Source organism: Meleagris gallopavo, chromosome 7, assembly GCF_000146605.3.
Source record: "Meleagris gallopavo isolate NT-WF06-2002-E0010 breed Aviagen turkey brand Nicholas breeding stock chromosome 7, Turkey_5.1, whole genome shotgun sequence".
Taxonomy (NCBI): domain Eukaryota; kingdom Metazoa; phylum Chordata; class Aves; order Galliformes; family Phasianidae; genus Meleagris; species Meleagris gallopavo.
The window spans coordinates 9,533,026-9,553,374 of record NC_015017.2 but is presented as its reverse complement, the minus strand read 5'-3'; the positions used below and the strand labels follow the sequence as shown (position 1 = coordinate 9,553,374).

The 20,349-nt window shown below is 38.4% G+C and overlaps 1 protein-coding gene across 3 annotated transcripts in view; it reads left to right on the top strand.

Annotated features, from left to right (window-relative positions):
- Positions 1–4,656: 4,656 nt before the first annotated feature.
- The window catches only part of PGAP1 (post-GPI attachment to proteins inositol deacylase 1), a 28,844-nt gene continuing 13,151 nt past the window's right edge, over positions 4,657–20,349 (top strand). For 2 of the 3 annotated variants that reach the window (XR_004160293.1, XM_010713580.3), the window contains exons 1-15: positions 4,657–4,829; positions 6,593–6,768; positions 7,251–7,422; positions 8,437–8,597; positions 10,312–10,364; positions 10,533–10,599; positions 12,183–12,288; positions 13,675–13,730; positions 13,806–13,889; positions 15,254–15,303; positions 16,546–16,597; positions 16,953–17,030; positions 18,086–18,161; positions 18,470–18,543; positions 18,619–18,670. Coding sequence is in view for 2 of the 3 variants with exons in the window: in XM_010713580.3 (XP_010711882.2) it covers positions 7,296–7,422; positions 8,437–8,597; positions 10,312–10,364; positions 10,533–10,599; positions 12,183–12,288; positions 13,675–13,730; positions 13,806–13,889; positions 15,254–15,303; positions 16,546–16,597; positions 16,953–17,030; positions 18,086–18,161; positions 18,470–18,543; positions 18,619–18,670 (1,036 nt within the window). In the remaining variant the exon portion in view is untranslated. The remainder of the gene's footprint in view (positions 4,830–6,592; positions 6,769–7,250; positions 7,423–8,436; positions 8,598–10,311; positions 10,365–10,532; positions 10,600–12,182; positions 12,289–13,674; positions 13,731–13,805; positions 13,890–15,253; positions 15,304–16,545; positions 16,598–16,952; positions 17,031–18,085; positions 18,162–18,469; positions 18,544–18,618; positions 18,671–20,349) is intronic. The other variant, XM_019616964.2, reaches the window with a different exon arrangement.

Here is a 20,349-nt window from a genome sequence, read left to right as displayed (position 1 = left end):
GGAGGGGGCGGCGGCGTAACAGGTGGCGGCTGCCGGGCGGGTGAGGCGGCATCGCGCAGCCCCGCGGCTCTCGGGGCCTCACCGCTCCGCTGGGGCGGGGCCGGGGACGGCTCTCCTCGGCCCCGTCGTGCGGTCGATGGCGGCTGCAGGGGGACTGCTGCTGGCGACTCCGAACTCGCGTGTGCCCGGCATGCCGCCGTCGGAAAGGGGGCTGCAGCCTGGACGGTGCGCCCTGAGCCGCTAGAAAATAGCCGTCTACCTGTGGGGTTGCGTTTAGTGCTGTCACCTGTGCAAAAGAAGACCAAAGATTGCTGCTTTTTCCTTCACCTGGTAGTTATAGGTGTGTTATTTGTGGCCGCGGTGAGACCAGTCAGAGGGGCATCCAGCCTGTGTAAGAGGAATTGCTCGGCCAGGTGCTCCGTCAGTACCGTGTGGGGCCGTAGGTGCCCACAGGCCGAGGCTCGTTCCGTCTCACAGTCCTCATAGTCCTTCCGTGCTCTGCGGGATGCCGGGCGGCTGTGTGTGAAGGGGCGGAGGTTCAGCCGTCAGCCCGTGCCTCGGGTCAGCGAGCAGAGGCGCTCAGGTGGGCGCTGCCGGCAGCTGGAAGAGCTGTGCACCTGATGGGGGCTTTGCTGACGAAGCCTTTGTAAAAATCTCTTTGCAAATCTGCTGTACTGAAGCGGCACGTTCATTTTGGATCGGCTAATGTGTGTGTGGTAACCTTGGTGCGGTCAGGTTGTGTCGATGGTGGCATCCAGAAGGGAGCTGCTCGAACAATTTTACTCTACCGTGCTGACAAAGCAAATGCAAACACTTAAACATCATGCAGTAAATTGTGAGGTCTCCTAGTAGCCAGACCCTACTTCAGGTTCAGTCTGAAGCCACCAAATGAAAGTTACTGGCAAAATCCTAGAATGGCTTGAGTTGAAAGGAAACTAAAAGATCACCTGCTTCCAACCCCTGCTGTGGGCAGGCTGCCAGCACCAGCTCAGGATGCTCAGTGCCCCATCCAGCATGGCCCTGAATGCCTCTAGGATGGGGCACCCACAACTCCTCTGGGCAGTTGTGCCAGCACATCACTACACTCTGAGTGGAAAAATTTCCCGTTCACATCCAATCTATATCTTCCCTTTCTCAGCTTAAAACTCTTCCTTCTTGTCCTGTCATTACCTACCTGTGTTTACAATTTTTCTGCTGCATATAAGCTTCCTTTAAGGAAGGACTCTATATCAGGTCTCCCCAGAGCCTCCTTTTCTGCAGGCTGAAAGAGCCCAACTCCCTTAGCTTGTCCTCATAGGAGAGGTGCTCCAGCCCTCTGATCATCCTCATGGCCCTTCTCTAGACCTATTTCAACAGCTTGGCATCCTTCCTGCACTGGGGGCCCCAGGCCTGAACACAGTACTCCAGATGGAACGGACTGGGGGGGACAATCACCTCCCTGGCCCTGCTGGCCACAAAGTCTGGTTGATGTTATCAGGGGTAGCCTGAAATTACCATCTGCCAGCACACATTTTTTGCGTTTATTTGCCATGTCAGTGCTTGCAATCTCCATGACAAAGGTTCTGTGCTGTGAGAGGTGCAAGGCTCGAGATGAGCACAGGGACAGGGAAGTGGCAGCAGCTCCATGTGGAGCCATGCACATCACATCTGGCTGTGCTGCTGCCTCTCACAGCAACTGGTCCGAGAGTAAACGCTCTGATTGTGTGGAAAGCAGTGCTTCCGGAGGAGAGTATCAACTTGATTGGGTTAGTGAAGTCATCGTACCTTTCAGCTACCTCCTTGTAGAGGGATTGGTTTGGAGGGATTCTTTGTTTTCATTTTAATGCTTGGACTTTGCAGTGCTGCCATTGGTGTGACATTACAGGGCAAAACTATCAGGTAGAGGTGCCTGTTCTTTCTGATTTGGGTGTTGCATTACACAACAGGCAGTTCCTTGAACAATGAAGTGCAGTAGGTTTGATTTTTCTGGAATCCATTTTTTTCTAATAGCTCACTGTTGAGCTAATACCAAATAGAAGAATATTGGCATGTTTTTTTTTTCTTCTTAACATATTTATTTATTTATTTATTTATTTTTCTTTCTTCCCCCTCCCTCCGGAGTTGTAATCCACCACATTTGAATTTAACCAATGCTTGTCCTGCTGGGCTCACCTCAGTGAGAGATTCCAAAGTTGGTATGGAAGGCTTTTTCCAATACACCTTCTTTCCATGGAAGTAAGGTGAAAAAGGAAGCCTACACTGACATTGTAACAAATTGCTGTAACTCATTACAGCAAATTATGTAATTGAGGTGTTGGGAATTCAAGACCTAAAACCCCCACATAGAACGGGGTTGCCTTCTTCAAGCTGGGGCTCTGTCACCATACTGTTGTAATAGTGGGGCTCCTCAATTTGCAGGAAGAAAAAAAAACAAAACAATATTGTGGTTGTACAGTTCTCATGGTTTGTGTGGGTTTTTGCTTGGGACATTGACCCAAAGGTGACAGCTTGTTTGGCTTTTATGTTATCTGAAAGCTTTTGACAAACCAGAATGGTGCCATGGAGGAGCAGCTGAACAGATTATTTGGCCAGTTGGGAAGTTTATTTAGCTTACTAATGAAGACTTGTTTCACTTAATGTAAGGATGGGTCTGTGCTTTTTTTTTTTTCCCACAGAAACCTGAATGCCTTTGAAAAAGGGGATTGTATGAGTGATCTGCAAATGTCAGGCCTGAACAGAGCCCAGTGCTTTTTGTTCAGAGTGAAGGAATTACGACTATTTGTGTGTATTTATAATGTGATATATGTATACATATACACACATTACATAAAATTAGAGATATATCTTAATCTTCTATTACAAATGTGTATCGAAGACCATAAGGGGAGGTTGCTGATAGCTGGTATGGCAAACAGTTTGAAAAGTGAGGGAGAAAAGAAATGGTCCTCAGTTAAGGAGGAACAGACAGGGAATAGGAGGGGAAGGGAGGAGTGATACAAGGGGGAGAGAAGTATAGCTTCCCCATAGGCACAGCTGAGAGGAAACTGAGGCAGAGCTGCTTCTGTGTAGGCAAAGATCTCAACGAGACCTTAGAGACATTTTTTGATGCAAAAGTGAGTTTAATTTTTTTCTTGCTGCACAAAATAAAATGTTTCCTTAAGATGAAAATTGCACCTTAACATATTTTAAAATGTATTTGTCTCTGATTTGTCGTGGATGGTAACATAAGTAAGTGAGAGATATAAGTAATGTCTTTGCACTTCCAGAAATGTTACAAATCTTCATCTTGGAAACCTGAAATTACAAACCAACCAACATCTATAGGGGAGTGAATTAGATGTTTTCTCGCTTACTCCTTATCTAGTTTAGAGCAGTGTCACAGGGCTCTGAGAGCTGTGACTCCCTGCTCTAAGCTTTAACCAAGACATCAAGTTCAACGAGGTTTTGTTCTTTGCTCTTTGGGAACTTGTAGTGCTGTGTTAGGTGTTGTGTGGGTTGGTTTTTCAGTTAGTTTGATTTTTTTAAATACAAGAAATACGACATTTTAAAATATCAATTGGTTGTAAATTGGCTCTTGAGATTTTACAAGGTCAGATTGCATGTCAGTGGCCCAACCGTCTGACTCCAGAGACTAAAACTCCTCAGGTTGATATGGGCTTCTTTTTTTCTGCTCAGCCATGTTCACGTGGTTAGCTCTGTTGTGTAAGTTCACGTTACAGATGACATCTCCATAAAAATCACTGGAGACAGTTCCTGCTGCCTGTGTGGTTTTACCCTCACAGAACTTGCTGTCATCCCACGCTCACTTCAATAATCACACTCTAGAGATTCAGCCTCAGTGCTGCATCAAGTAGTACAGGGTTGTTCTGAGTTGTGTGATGTTGGAAATGACTCCAGAATCATCCAAAAGCATTAGGAATAAGTAATTTGGATCACACAGATGCCCCAGTTCCTGATCTCAAATCTCTTGTCCTGGGAGATGTATTTGTGGTTTAACCACTTTTTTCACCTGAGGCACAAGGCAAGGTTTGCTTGGAGAGTGTGCAACTGCAGAAGTGTAATTGCAGTCGTGCAGTATAAATCCAGTTAAAGTTAGTAAGTGTTCCAAGGAGCTGGGCATCAGAGTTTGGTTCCTTTAAGCTTAAATCTGCATTCAGAAGCAGAATCACAGAATGGCCCGGGTTGGAAGGAACCTCAAGGATCATGAATCCCCAACCCCCCTACTACACGCAGGGCCAGCAACCTCCCCATTTAATACTAAACAAGGCTGCCCAGGGCCCCATCCAATCTGACCTTGAACACCTCCAGGGACAGGGCATCCACGTTTCCCCTTGTCCTGCAGTTATCAACCCTTTCTTGGTTCCCCTTCTGATTCTAGGGTCCCTTTTGGTACTGAATGGCTGCAATGAGGTCAGCCTTGTTTTCTCCAGGAAACAAATGTTACTTAGTTTTCTGTGCCCCAGTGAACTTCCACGCCCCAGGGTCTTCATGTTCACACCGACAGCTGGCATGCAAGATACATTGTAATGTGAGCATGCTGATAGTCCAATCTGCATCAGCTAGCTCTCCGCAGCGCCTCAGTAAGTCTGGATCCCCTGTGCCTTGTTACTGGATGCAGGCCACCTCCTTTGTATTGAGCTCATGTGTCCTAAAAGGCAGTATTTTAATTCTGTGTTGCATTTTTCTTTTGCAACAGAAAATAAAATTACCGAAGAAAACAGCCAGACGATATCCAGCATATGAGCTCTACCTCTATGGAGAAGGGAATTATGCTGAAGAAAACAAGAATCTGATATTGACAGGCATTCCAATTCTCTTTCTTCCTGGAAATGCTGGCAGTTACAAACAAGGTAAGCCTTTGGCTAATTTACAGCCCATCTGCAGAGTTCCCATAGTTATACATTAGGCGATGGCAAGAGGTTTTCTACTTGAAATAGCGTCAACAGGGGCTGTAATGATCAATCGGCTTATGGCAGGGAAAGTCCTTATTAGTCCATGGTCAGTTTCAAGCAAAGTGTTTTATTTTCCATAAATGCTTACAGACTTGTAGAGAAAATAATATCCAGAGGAGGTTATAAATATCATGATGATGGGAGATACCGTATGGAAAACTGATGGTGTGTAATGTATTGCAAAGCTGCTGTGAAGTAATACTGTCTCAAAAAAACATGGCAGAACAGGAAACAGAATGGTACCTGCGTGTAGGAAAGGTACGAAGAACAAGTTTGGTGAGTTGCAGTACTGTTACATGCCACAGATAACATGCTGCTTTACAGTAGGGCCTCTAAATATTCTTTGTTTTGAGAAATTGATTTAGGGAGACTGGCAGTAAGCTGGGCTCATTTTTCAAAATCTTTGTTAGAATAATTCTGTTCTGCCTTCATCAGTGGCTCAGAATAGATTACTGTTGTGTTGTTAGTGGTGGTTTTTTTTTTTTTTTTGCTTTAAGACGATTTATCATGAGAATTCATATTTGATTTAGTATTTATTATGGGACAATACCTTTTAAGTCTGGTGCCTTGCTGCAGAGCAGAGTTGTTGCTAACTGTTATTCACAAGCTTTTTGAAACTGTGCTCACATTTGCTGAGAAATGAAAGCAGAAGTGCTGCTGGGCTTCTCCTTTGGTATGTGCTGGGCATTTCTGAAAGATGTGATTTCATTATCTTTCATGGGCACTGAAATCAAGCTTTTAGAATTTCCAAAATTCAGAGTTCAAGTAGAGGATGATAGTCCGGTTGAAATATTGGGAATGAACTTGAAACTGGGAGATTAGAGATCCTGAGTTCTAGTGAGGAACCTGTCACAGATGTGAAACATAGTGAGAGTTCTGCACTGTGCAGGCTGTATTAAGCAGCAGCCCGGGTGGATGGTAGGTCAGAAGCAAAGCCTTGTTAACAGGGCATTTTCTCCCTCAAGATTTCAGGTGTGAAAAGTGTTCTTTGTGCTTTCATTTCCCCCTCCTCTGGAAATGTTGTCTAAAAGTTGATGGTCTTCAAGAAATTTTAGAGAGCCCAAGCAAGAGCATTGTCTGCAGAGCTGAAGAATTTCTGCATTTTGCATTCTCTCCCTTTTGGTGATAAGGTGCGAGTGAAGTCTTTAGGAAGAGAAGTATAGTCATTGATCTTGTATCTGTTTTAGACATTGTGTCTATGCAATCAGCTGCTGAGAGCAGCAGTTCTTGCTAGTTCACTGCAACCTTCTTTGCCATCTCATCAGATATATTCTTTTCCATCTTCTTCTGTAAGCTTTTATTATAGTATATTTACTAATACTTATTTGTATCACAAGAATTCTTACAAAAACAGAAAATAAGTTTTCCATTGTCCATTTAGCAATTTGGTACTGTCTTTGGCCAGCTGATACTTTGTTCTAATTTATATATTCAAGTCAGCTTTTGTGAAACAAAGAAGGATTGCATTTAGAAAAACATTTGAGTGTTTTTGAACACATTTGAATGTGTTTTTCATCCTCTTTTTTATGTAAGACTTGAGTTTAATTATACATTTAAGATGGCATTTGTTAATAGATCATGTATTTATGTGTCTATGTATTAATTATGATGTAAGGATAGTCTAATGGTCACTCCTTAATTGATGTGATTTCTTTTCCTAGTGCGTTCTCTTGGCTCCATTGCTCTTAGAAAGGCAGAGGATCTTGACTTCAAGTATCATTTTAATTTCTTCAGTGTCAACTTTAATGAGGAGTTGGTTGCGTTGTATGGTGGTACTCTCCAACAGCAGACCAAGTTTGTGCATGAATGCCTAAAAGTAATTCTTAGGTTGTACAGGGTAAGAAGTGACATATTCTAAACTATTTACTTCTATTTTTGAATGGAATTCTGATCTGTCTCTTCTGATTGGAAACAGAAGAATGGTGAATAAGGAAGGGAGGGTTTATGGTGTATTAAACATGCTAATAATAGAAGGAAGAAATGCTCTTTTTTAATAGGTTTGTACTGCTTGTGATAATCCCAAAGTCTGGGTTAGGTTTTATGTTGTTTCAAAATAAATTCTTCCATGTGAGATACGTGCCTTTTTGTAGCAGAGCATTAAGTTTTCCCTAGCTTATTAAAATAGTAATATAGCACCACCTTCCATCTGGTTTTTCCTAGAAAAGTTTTCTGCTGGCCTGTGTCATTCTAATTAGTATTAGCCTTGAGGGGATGCAAGTGAATTTGAGAAGAAAAATGGACAACTGTTAGCTGGAGGAGACTTAGTTTAATGTTAAATCTGTTCTTGATGTGCTAATTACCCTTTGGTCTTTGCTTAAGGGTCAGGAATTTGCACCAACCAGTGTTGCCATAGTAGGTCATTCCATGGGTGGTCTTGTTGCAAGAGCACTGCTTACCCTGAAGAATTTTAAGCCTGAACTTATAAACCTCCTCATTACACAAGCTACCCCCCATGTCGCACCTGTAATGCCTTTGGACAGATATCTTACTGGTAAGGGCTGCAGTTTACCTAAGTACATTTTGTTTCTTTACTGATTTTTCTCTAGCATTAACAGGTGAGATTCTTGCAAATTGCTGTGGCCTTGCAGCAGTTTTTGTGTGCAAAATGTACTGTTCTGTTTACTGCCATTAATCTATTCCTTTCTTATTATGATGGTTGCTTGAGAGCACTCAGCTACTGAAAGTGTGGTATAAAATTGACTTTGTGGGTTTGAGCTCCTGTGAAGGGGCTGAGAGTCTAAATATAAACTTAATAAGCTGTAGAGCACGTAACTAAATTTGTAAGCTCTGCAGAGAATGATATTCTTTCTTTTTTTGTAAAATTTGACCTCTGGAATGACTTTATATATTAAATAAATTGACTAAATGGGGATATTTTTGTGGAAGTTGTTAAATTTAATGCTTGTTGCTCTCAAAGTCAGGGAGAATGAATATTGAATATAGATAAAATTTTGTATTACGTAATGTATTTTCATATATGTATAAAAGCAGCAATGTATTGTCTGCTCTATAAGAGAAGTACAATCATTATTTATGTACTGTTAACTTATTAGAATGATAGATTTTACTAAATAGTGCTGATGAAATATATGCTTAGTGAAAATTGTTCCTTGTAGATACTGAAGGAATTCTTTGTTCTTTATGGCACCCAAAGGAAATGGATCATCTGTAGCTGCTGGATTTGATTTATTATGTTTGTATTTATCTTTTCTTCTACAACTGATTATAATACTTCCTCATTGCTGTTTCTGGACTACAGCTGTTCTTAAAATAAACCTGTAATTTGCTACTTAAACAATGTAAATACTCAGCTAATGTAGAAAGTATGTCTGTCTTTCCCAACTACTACCTCCTTGGGGGTTAAAACAACAGTTAAAACAGAGTGATGCTTGGATCTTGAATGTCTTTAGGGGAGCTTACAGAAACTTCTAGTTGAACATTTTTATGTTATGTTTGTTTTTAAAATAGATGTGGAAATTATCATTAACTGTGATATATCTTACAGATTTTTATACAGCTGTAAACAATCATTGGACTCTAAAGGCCCAAGATTTAAGAAATTTAACTACTCTTTCTGTGGCGGGAGGATTCAGAGATTACCAAGTTCGTTCAGGACTGGCTTTTCTTCCAAGACTGAGTCAGCATGACAGTGCCTTATCTGTTGTGGTAAAAACAACAACAACAAAAACACAAAAACTTTTTTCCTTTTGCATGGAGCTGTGTTAAATAGCTATTTATGTAATGCATGTATCAGTATGTGGTTTTAGTCTGAATGTGTAGTCTAGTGAAACAAAATATGAGTAATTTGTGTGGAAAAGTATATAACATATAGTATTCTAAGTAGTTAATGTAGCAGAAAGCAGTGTCTATTGAAAGAGAATGTGCTGGGGTGGATTCCAGTCATCTGTCACTTGGGCTGTTTGTTTCTTTTCATCACCTTCTTGCACTTTTCTGTTCTAAACTCAATCTTTATTTTCTTGCATTTTGCAAGAGCTGTGTATGTGGAAATTAACAAATGAAATGTAAAAGTATAGAGTAGAGTTCTTGTTTGATTACGAAAAGACAACTCTGTCATTGAGCTGCCTTTTTTTTTTCCCCTTAATTGTTTATTTTTGAAAGAACTTAGCATTTTTTGGACCATCTAGTCCAGCCTTCTGCTTTTACAAGCATCTCTTTCCAGCGTTAATCAAACAACATCGTAGAATTAGTTTTGTTTTTCATTCCATGCCTCCTATTTACCCGTTGCCTTCATGAAAAACACTGGAAAACACTCCCCAGTAGGGTTTGAAAGAAAAATTGCAGCTTCCAACTTTCATCTAGTGTGTAAGCCAGCTTATAAGTGGGTTTTGTTCTGACATCAAATTGAAATGTTATCTGCAGCAGTTTTTATTTGGTCGGTGTTTCCCTCCTTGCTCATTGTGCAGAAGACTGTCTATAAATAGTCTCAGCTCTAGTTCTTCTAGGCTAAGAAGATTAACTCTGCGTTTGTCCTACTAACCTTTCTCTGCTTCTGCTGCACTTTCATTTCTCTTGATTGTTGATCAGAATTTTGCATGAGATCCCCTATATAGTGGTGCCAATTCTTTATTGTTTTGTCATCTGGATATAATGCACACTATGTTACCATAACATGGTGGAGTTATTTGTTTTGCTTTATTTTTTCTTCGTGGCTGTAATTCACAGTTTTTCGTAGTTTGCTTTAATTGAGATGTACTACTAGCTGATAATCTCTGTTTATGGGAGGTTTTTGATATTAGTCCCTAAGTGCAGTAGGTGCACTTGTACAAATGTATAGCTCCAGACCATCCAGCTCTGTCTGCATGATGTTCTCACGATCCTTTATTTCGAGGATGTCCTTGATTTTTCAGCAGCAGACTTCACTGGCATTTCTGTTCTAATATGCCAGGGTCACTTACTAAAACTAGTCAGATTAGTCATAGAAGCAGTCTTTGAAGACCTTTTGGTAAGTTTATTCTTTAACATAATTTGCCCTTTCACCACTAGGCTCCGCTATCTAGTGTAGATACTTCCTTAGTCATTTTGTTTTACAAATTCTTATTTTTGCTGAAGTAAACAAGATTTTGGTCTGAAGATGTAATTCTCTTCAAACCTTTTCCCTGAAAATCTTCTTAATTACCCAAATAGATCCATGTGTGACACATGGATCTGTGACATGCCCAAGGCATCACCAAGGCAGTTGTCAGTATCTTGTGCCCAAATTTCAGCAATGCTGGTTATTTTGATGACATATCTTTGTACTGATGTCTACAGTACAATCTATATTCAGTAGATTTACAGGAAAAAAAATAACAAACGTGCTTAGTATTTTTAAATACTGAATACCAAAAGAATGTCTTAACTCTATTCCTTCTCCAAACAGAGTTCAGCTGTGCCTAGGGCTTGGGCCTCAACAGACCATCTCTCCATAGTGTGGTAAGCAAATCAGACAAAGGTTAATTGGCTGACCAAACATCTGTCTGTTCTCTATTCTTCTTATATTATAAAACGATGTTGTGTGAGCATAGTATTGTCTCTTCCTACTACTTTTATTCCCCTGGATATTTTCTTTCTAGATTTAAATTTACTTATTCTGTTTTCCAGGTGCAAGGAATTGATCCTGGCTACCATCAGAGCTTTTTTTGATCTCATAGATGAGAACACAAGGCAGGTTTGTAAATGTGATCCTGTATGTAATCCCCATCACATTTTGTTTTTCCATCAAAGAATGCTTAATCAGAACAAATAACGCCCTGATAGACTGCAGGCTCACTTTTGATTTTTTTTTTTTCTTTTTTCTGTGTCATGCTGAGAGAATTGTTACCTTTTTGGTAGCAGTCTCTGAAAAAATCCCATGGCTTTGTGTTATTTGCTCAAGATGTCAAAATAATTAGATGTTATATTAATTTTTATTGTTTTATAAATAATGATTACTTGATGCTTTATAGCTGGAGTATGGACTAAACTTTTATTCACTAATGCAGCAGGTTTAGTTGACCTTGCATCATAACAAACAGATTTTGAATGGAATCTCTTAGTGTCTTCGACTCCCTTTTTATACCTCATGTATAAAGGATGAAAAACTGTGGTAGTTTATCTCAGTCATGATGCTACTCAAACTTTCCCATGTGTTGTCATAATAGCTGGCAAATAAATACAAATACTAGCACAAAGAGAAGCTAATTTGTTTATCTCCAGTTACCATCACTTATTTCTTTTCTAAATAAATATCACACATCCTACTTCTTGAAAACTGTTGGGAAATCTCCCATAATACTCTGTTCTCTTTCTGAGGTGTTAGGCAGCAATAAATTGGGATTAGGTCCAGAGCTTGGAAATATGCAAGAGCCCTAGGCATAGAAGAGGAAGGCTTACAGATGTTTGGTTTTTGGTTTTTTCAGAATTCCTGGTACAGATTTCACTGGTTTCTTAAGTATGCTCACTTTAATATGAGATTTATAGAGATAGAAAGGCATTGCAGTTGTTCTTGAAGTTGACTGACAGTGTTCTGGAGGGTTAAACTTTACAGAAACCAACTGTAATGTCCATGGTGTTGAAGAAAAAACATTAGTCTCTGTGATTTGGTTTGGGGGAAAGCAAACAAACAACTTAGAACAAAACCAAAGCCCAGCGTAGACTTAGAGCTGTTTGGATTATGGAAAAATATTAAATGAGATGTATTAAGCTAGAATTATAACCCCGGGTAAGTAAATATAAACCTAAGAATTTTCAACTCTGCTAAAAATGTGATATTTTGGGAAGAAGGTATGTGTGCTAATTAAATAATACTACTAATAATAGTAGTAATATCAGGGGAGACCTAATAGCAGCTTTTCAGTATCTAAAGGAAAGGAACAGACTCTTTAGCAGGGCATATTGTAACAGGACATGGGAAAATGGCTTCAGTGTAAAACGGGTGACATTTAGATCAGATTTAAGTAAAAAGTCTTTTAAGATAAAGGCAGTGAAGCATTGGAACAGTTGCTCAGAGAGGTGGTGGATGCCCCATCCCTGGGGGCATTCAAGGTTTGGCTGGAGGAGGCTTGGAGCAGCCTGATCTAGAGTAGATGCCCAAGTTTGTTGCAGGGAGAGTTGGACTAGATGACTTCTAACGGTCCTTTCCAACTCAAATGATTCTGTGATTAATAGTGTGGTTTCCTTGTGTAGGCAAGAATACAAAGCAGCCCTGAACTGTGTTTCTACTGATCATGGCATTTATTTATTTATTTATTTATTTATTTATTTATTTTTAAGATAACTGAGGATCCCAAGAAGAGAATGTCCGTGTTGAATCACCACTTTGTTAGACACCCTGGAAAGATATTTGAGGAAAATCCTGAAGTTTTCACAGAACTTACAGGTGTGCAGTTTGCTCCTGAACTGGATTCAGTGATACTCCTTAGTTCATCTTCTCACCAACGAACTCCTGAAATAAAGTTTGTCCTTTTTTAGACATTGCTAAAATAATAATAGATTTTAAATGTAAACTGGTCAGTGTTTGTATGGTTTCCAGCACTAAATGGGTTGAAAGTGTTAGGGGCAAAAATAAGTATGTCGCTTTTATATGCCTTTGATTCTGAGGGACAAGCTAAATAGACACATATACCAAAATGTCCAATAGAAAGTCTTAGAAATTGGGTATAGCTGGACATTAAAAGTACAGTATAATATATGCTTACATCCCATTCTTGTTAGAGAGATAGTGTGAGAATTGTAGAGCCACTGTGATAATTCTGTGCTACTTAAAATTCTGAATGTTCTAGGCTACTTCATAAATGACTTCCTTTTCATAATGATGTCAAGTAGCAGGGCAAAATGGATCACCTACTGGTGGTTTCCTTGTTACTGCTAAGAATGCATAGTTAAAAGTTGAGAAATCTTGAGCATATGAATTCTTGGGAGCTAAAAAGATGTTTTTATAGGGCACAAGTGTATTCCTGGTTCTGCTGAAGAGGTCTGAACTGAGGAAAACCATTTTATTTCAGAAATTTTTAAAATGTAAACTATTGCAGAGCTGCTGAGCTAGCTAGAACTTTGGTTTTTGGTTTTGGCCACCCTCTTACGAGAAAGTACTTAGGCACTGATGTGGTGGAATGTGTCCTGCAGAGGACCATCAAAATTGCTAGCTCCTGGGGAGCTGTGTTTGTTCACACTAAATGAGTGATTACCTTATTTTGGTTATGCAGAAGAAAAATGTTAACCTTTTTGCACAACAACTTCCATAGTTTATACATCCAGTCTGTTCATTATTGTATTATTCTTTTTTTCCAGCTGTATCTTTAAACTCCTACTGTTTTCTTGTATGTGGTATTCAGCTCATCTTTGACTTACTTTCACATAAGTTTCACATAAATATTAGTTTTCTTAAAAGGATGATGGAAACAAAAATTGTGAATGTTTCTAATGCTGCCTCAGATTTCATGTCTGTTACCCTGTAATTATGTTTACTCAGTTTCTTGTTTATTTTGATTTCTTGAGAGCCTTATTTTGAAATCCATAGACTTTTTCTTTTGCAACTAATATGTAGTAATGGGATCCTAGAGTTATGTTACTTCCTGTGTAACTGACAATAACTGTTGCATATAATTTTAAGAAGCAGCAAGCCTGTGAATGGATTAAAGCTTGTAAAATTTAAGGCCACTTATAGATGAGAGACGAGACTTAGGCAATAAAAAAAGATGAGATTTGAAAGATAAGGAAGAATATTTCCTTCAGGGTGACAAATAAAAACTTATTTGTTTTTTAGGAACTTTCACGTGGGTTGAAGTCAAAACCTCAAAATGGACTTATTCGGCTTACAATGTAAGTAACATTTTTCTTCGTTGTGTTTTCATGTTTGTCCTTTTCACTAATGAGGTTTTTTTTTTTCCTTTTAAGGATTCTGATGGAAAATATTTCACATTTCCTCTTGCAAGCCACAGAGAATCCTACAGTCATATTTACTGTGAAAACACTAAGTTGGTGAGATGATACTTATTGTTCTGTCTGGAATTTGTTTATAGATTTGTATGGTGTTAATTTGGATTCACTGCATATTTTAAGACAATTTAGTGAATAGTAGTTAAAAATAACATCCACTTGCAGTCACAGCCTATGCTTTGCATCAGATGTACTTTTTGTTTTAGCATGTCATAGCATGTGTTTGAGGTATGAAACCTTCCATGCCACCTGAACTTCACTGTCTTATTTCTGGCTCTATTACTGTTAGCCCCAGATTGCTTTCTTCTTTAATTTGGTATAGCTGTATTAATTGCTTTAGATGAAGAAGTTATTTTCAGTGTTGCCAGGATTCAGCCATACTTGTAAATCAAGAAGGCTGTTTATAGGTTTGCTTTCCCATGATAACATTGAAGCGAGCCAGAAATTCTACAGAAATCTTCCACTAGGCAGTGGAAGTGAATGAAAGCCAGCTAAGAATATAGCACCTTCTCAGCTGTTTCTTTTGTTGAGAGGTGAAAGCATACGTTATATTTTTAGTTCTATATGTATCATTTCAGTCAAGATGTTTTTGAAATAATTTTAAAAATATTTTTGAAAAGAAGGAATGTTATCTCTTAGCGAACTGGAGATTGATAAATATGCCTCCTAGAATTAGAATGACTGTTTTGGATTAGTGGCAAGAAAATTCAATGCTTTCCTGTTCCATCCTTCTCATCCTCCTTACTGCAAAAGGAAAGGTTCAGACCATCATTATGGAGAAGAGTGTATATCCTCAGTGCTTTTCTAATTGTTCTTATCAGGAGCAGCTTCAAAGTCTTTACTTCTATTTCCCGAACATTGGATTTGCTTTAAGAGAAAAGTATTGATTCATAAGTAGAGCAGATGACAAAAAAAAAAATTAAAATGGTTCCTGAAAAAAGAAACAACACCTTTCACATTGATGTTTCATCCTTCCACAACTGGAATTCCGATATGATGATACCAGACTTCATGTTAATTTCTGTTAGCGCAAAAGTCTGACTTGGCTGTGAAATGGAAGAAAAAAAAAGTTAATGGATACATTTCATTAGAAACAACTGAAGTTTGAGAGAGACTGTTTTTGTCACCATTTTTGCTTTTGCACTTCAGCAGATTAAATCCTTTAGAGAGTTTGGTTGCTATAGAGATAGCCACTGCAGACATACTGAACAGAAGATGAGTGAGGTGAAGGATGGAAGTTTGTTTCTCCTTTGTAAATTAATTGCAGCAGTTTCTTCTATCAAAGAGTTTTAGAACAATTGGAATACTGAAACTCTTGCCTTGTTTGAGTTAAAGAAATACTATTTTTAATCTATTTACAAATTCACACATCAGTAATGCACTTCATTATGGTATTGCTGTTACAGGACTCAAGTAGCTGGATTTATGGCTGTATGAACAGCAATTCTTCAGTATGGTGAGTATAAACGATTTTTTATTTAAATAGATCTTGTAAAACTACATTTCAGTTTTTGAACACATAAAATACGTTTTTTAAGAAGAGATAGGGAACACAAATAGAATTATTGCTGTTAATAACTCATGCTCTCTATATCATCAAGAAAACAAGAAAGATAGGCTTTCTCAAAATATCTACATGAAGGCAGAATACAATGAGTGAAGTTTCTTTAAGTTGTATTTTTGATTTTTATACCAGTAAAAAGTTGTTCCTGTTGCTCTGTGCTATATTGGATCCTAAATTGTGTGTTTTGTAACATCTCTTTAGAATCCTGTGACAAAGACAGAAAACATTATTTGAAGCCCTCAAAAAGTGAAGCGTCTTTTTTATTTTTTTCATATTTCAGAATTGCTATTGCTGTTATTATATGAAAATATTTAGAAATGTGACTTAGTAATTATTTGAATCATGTCATTACAGTAATTACAAAAAGGGATTTAAAAAAACAAAACAAAACTATTCTTAACACTGACTTAGCTTTCTTCTCCGAAGTTATCTCCACGCAAATTCAGTCTGCTCTTTTTGGGAAAGCTTCCAGATAGACTTGGGCTGGTGTGGTATTTGGGGGCTGTGCTGAAATGTGTTTGGCTGTTACTGTTCTGTATAACCTTTGACTGGCATCAAATAGAGGTTAACATGGTGCAGGACTGCTGTCTAAAACTTAGCCTAGTAAAATCTGCAGCAAAATCAGCACTGTCCCGAGATCTTTTAGCACTATTTAGAGAAATAAATATAATCCTGGTATTCTAAAAATAATATATTAAGTGACTTTCTTACTGTTCATTATATAACTTAGTATAGATGCACACCAGTTTTGCACACAAAATTGTTCTGTATGGTTTTGGTATTCATGGAACCATGGATACTCTTGATATTTAACACGTTAAAATTTGTGTGTTAATTCAGTGTTGATGCTGCATTTGTTTAATAAGAGTTTTCATTATGTTGGCTGTTGCGTGGTTACTGATTGCTGTGCATGACAAAGTTAGAGCTCTACTTACTTTGTTATTGCAAGAACAAGATTTGCAGTATCTGAAATGATTGACTATATTTGATTAATGACTGTGGTAGCCAACTACAGTAGGCTTAGACTTGTTCCCAATTCAGAAATGTGTATCTATGTAGACTGGGGGGAAATGTCAAAATGTAGTGCCTCACTAATTAATATGTTCATCCCTTAATGTGTGTGGATTTTTGCAGTCTGGAAGCTGCTGATCTATCTTGGAGAGCTGAGTTACTTCCAACCGTCAAGGTAAGCATTGTACCTACCTTGGAGCAGGGAAAGGTGTGTGGTGGGTTGTTCTATGTCTTGGGAGATATAGCTGTACTGTTTACAGCATTGAAACATGCTGTAATATGTATTCCAGAGAAAGAGATACAAGAAGTGGACATCTGATAATTGATGAGCTAAGAGCTATGCTTAGTAACAATTCTTATTTTTTCTCTCTTTCTTTCTTTTTTTTTCTTTTTTTCTTTTTTTCTTTTTTCTTTTCTTTCTTTCTTTCTTTCTTTCTTTCTTTTCTTTCTTTTCTTTTTTTCTTTTTTTCTTTTTTTCTTTTTTTCTTTTTTTCTTTTTTTCTTTTTTTCTTTTTTTTTTAATTTTTGAGGTTGTAATACTGAAACTTCAGGACTATCCTTCTTTGTCCCACATTGTCATTCTTGTACCACCCTCAGTTGGCAATAAGGTAAAAAGAAATTGCATGCTCAGAGTGTTCGTAGCTTTCAGGTCCTACGATGGAAGGTAAAGGATTAAATACGTGCTAAGTTGCATTGATAAACTGTATACCTTACACTACAGTGTGGTTTGAAGTTTAACTCCATTTACTTCGTTAAGCCATTAAATGTTTGTAGTTGATAAATTGCCAAACTTAAAGCATGAATAGTAGTTGAAAGATGCTGAGCAACACTTCTCAAGCAAGTTCTTAGAGTTCTTGGCAGTTCTTGCATGTTTTTCTTAATATTCTGATATCATTCTTGAATATTTGTTTTAGTGTAATCAATTCTTTTCTAGGGTAGCAGAGAGCTGTAGATATGTGAAGGTAAAACATGTGGATTCTGGGGAGAATGGTGCAGACACCATGGTGCAAACTCTTAAACCACAAATAATGTGGTAGACTGAATTTCAGTTTGATACTTCTGAATCTCACAGATAATTTGGGAAATACAACCTGCTGAGTTGCAGTTCACTGTTAAAAATCATGGAAATTGCTTTTCAAGAGAAAACAGCTGATAAACTTACGATGTGATGGAAAGTAATTTTCAAGTGAGCTAAATGTGTATTAGAGATGGTAAAAATTCTATCTGCAGCATGCTTTTCTTTGATTTATGTAATTAAACTTTAGGAGCCAAACTAGAGATTTTATCTGCTTAGGCAGTGGTACAAAGAATTGAGACAGATCACTCTTGTTTGCCACATCACACCCCCACTTCCCATCCCACTGTTGAACAAAAAATTTGAACTGGATTCTGATCTTTCTCAGCTGTTTGGATAGTCTTTTGAAGACTATTGCAGATGATTGAAAGCAGGAGTCTTGTACAAGTTATGCTTAAGATTGCCAAATTTGTACTGGTGTGTACAAGAACAAACAAACAGTCATTTTTGATCAATGGAAGTGTAGAAAAGTGACATCTTAGCATTTGTGTCTTGTACTTTGCCTGAGGCTGTGAATAGGAATTGGCTAGAGCGAAGGCTTTGGTCTTGTGCTGAATTTAGATCTGTGCTGAATATTCTGAATTGCAGTTTACTTTGGACTGTGAATTCTTCAAAGAGGATTCCAGAACAATACAGCTCCCTGTAACAAATCTTTTTTCCTTTGGTAAGTGTGTCATGTTACTTTTGGAAAAAATATGAAACGAATATTGCTGGCGCTTTGGATAATATTTTTTCCCAAAAATTCCAATGGTCAGAGTTTTTTGTTAGTTAGTTAATTTGTTTTTTGGTAGATGAATTGTTTTTACGAAAGTTAATACAGCTCCTGCTAGCAACAAACAAATAAGAAGTGTGGTTTTTTTAACTAAGCGATATAGAAGCATGAAAATCACTTGGGGGGAAAGAGGATCTGAAGATGTAGTACGTTCTCAAATTAGTGGTATCTAATATTTTGAAATAATATATTCTTTACAGGCCTTTCTTCAAGCAAAATTCTATTAAATTCAACTGGCTTATTTTACAATGTACAGCTTCAGCACTTCAACCAAGTAAGAATAGGACTTACTTTTTAAGGTAATATAACCACTGTTTGGAGACTAAGTTGGGTTTTTTTGATGTTTTAGGTATATCAAGCTTTCAAAATACACGTAGAGAGCCACTGCCAGTCACTGATAGGTAAATATACGTGTTCGAAAGTATAAATTTATATCACAAACCTTGCTGAAAATTCCCAAGGCTAAAACTTGCAGAAATATAAGTCCACTTGAACAATAGAGTCTAGGCACTATTATTATAACCTTATTATTAACTTTTGTTTAACTTTATTATTAACCTTTTATTATTATAACCTTATTATAACTTATTATAACCTATGAAACATTTGCTAATATTTCACAGAGTCACAGAGTCTTAGGGATTGGGAGAGACCTCTTGAGATTCTACTAAAGCGGGTTCCCTAGAATAGGTTGCACGGACAGCATCCAAATGGTTTTTATATCTCTATAAAAGAAGGCTCCACAACCTCTGTAGGCAGCCTGTTTTAGTGCTTTGTCTCTGTCAAAGTGAAGAAGTTCTTCCTCATGTTTGTGTGGAACTTTGTATTCCTATCTGTGCCCATTGTCCTGTCGCTGGGCACCACCAAGAAGATCCCATCCCCATTCACTTGACTCCTGCTCATTAGATATTTAGAAATATTGATAAGATCCTCTCTCAGTCTTCTCCAGGCTGAACAGTCCCAGGTCTCTCAGCCTTTGCTTGTATGAGGAGATGTTCCAGGCCCCTAATAATCTTTGTGACCCTCTGCTGGACTCTCTTCAGAAGCTCTCTGCCTTTCTTCAATTGGAGAGTCTGTAATTAGACACAGTAATCCAGATGTGGTCTCATCAGGGCAGAGTAGAGAAAGAGAATCACCTCCCATGACTTGCTGTCCACACTTTTTAATGCACCCCAGGACATTGGCCTTCTTGGTCACAAGAGCACGCTGCTGACTCATGGTCAACCTGTTGTCCACCAACAACAGGACACCCAGGTCCGTCTCTTCAGAGCTCTTTTCTTTCAGGTCAGCCCCTAATCTGTATTGATGTGAGCAGTTATTCCTTCTCAGGTGTAGGACTCTACATTTGCCCTCCTTGAACCTCACTCTCACTCAATGGCAGCACAGCCTTCTGGTGTGTCAGCCACTCGTCCCAGCTTCATATTATCAGCACACTTTACAAGGCTGGACTATGTCCCTTCATCTAGATTGTTGAAGATGATGTTATGTTATACAAGACCAGACCCTGTACTGGCCCCCTGGGGTGCATTGCTAGATACAGGCCTCCAATCAGACTGCACTGCTGATCACAACCCTCTCAGCTCTGCCAATCAGCCAGTTCTCAGTCCAGCTCACTGCTCATCTATTCCATGCCTCCTATGTTTACCTACAAGGATGTTATGGGAGACACTGTCAAAAGCCTTGCTGAAATCAAGGTAGACAACATCCACTTGCTACCTAGCTGGTTGTGATATCTTCGGAGGCTATCAGATTGGTCAAGCATGTTTTCCCTTTTGTGAATCCATGTTGACTGCTACTAATAACCTGCTTTTCCTCCACTTGCTTGAAGACAACATTCAGAATATGTTGTTCCATCATTCCATTTCTCACTTTTTATGAAGTTCAAAGAAAATGGGGAGTTAGTCTCCTTTTTTTTAATTATTTTTTTGGTTCTCAGCAAAGGAAAGCTCAACTTTCTGTAGATTTCTGTGTTATATTGCAAGTGTTTCTCAACTATAAAGTACTTGACCAATCCTGGCACTTAAATCTGAGTGTTGAGCAAACATTAACTCAAACAGAAAGGGATGCTTAAGGACTTTTT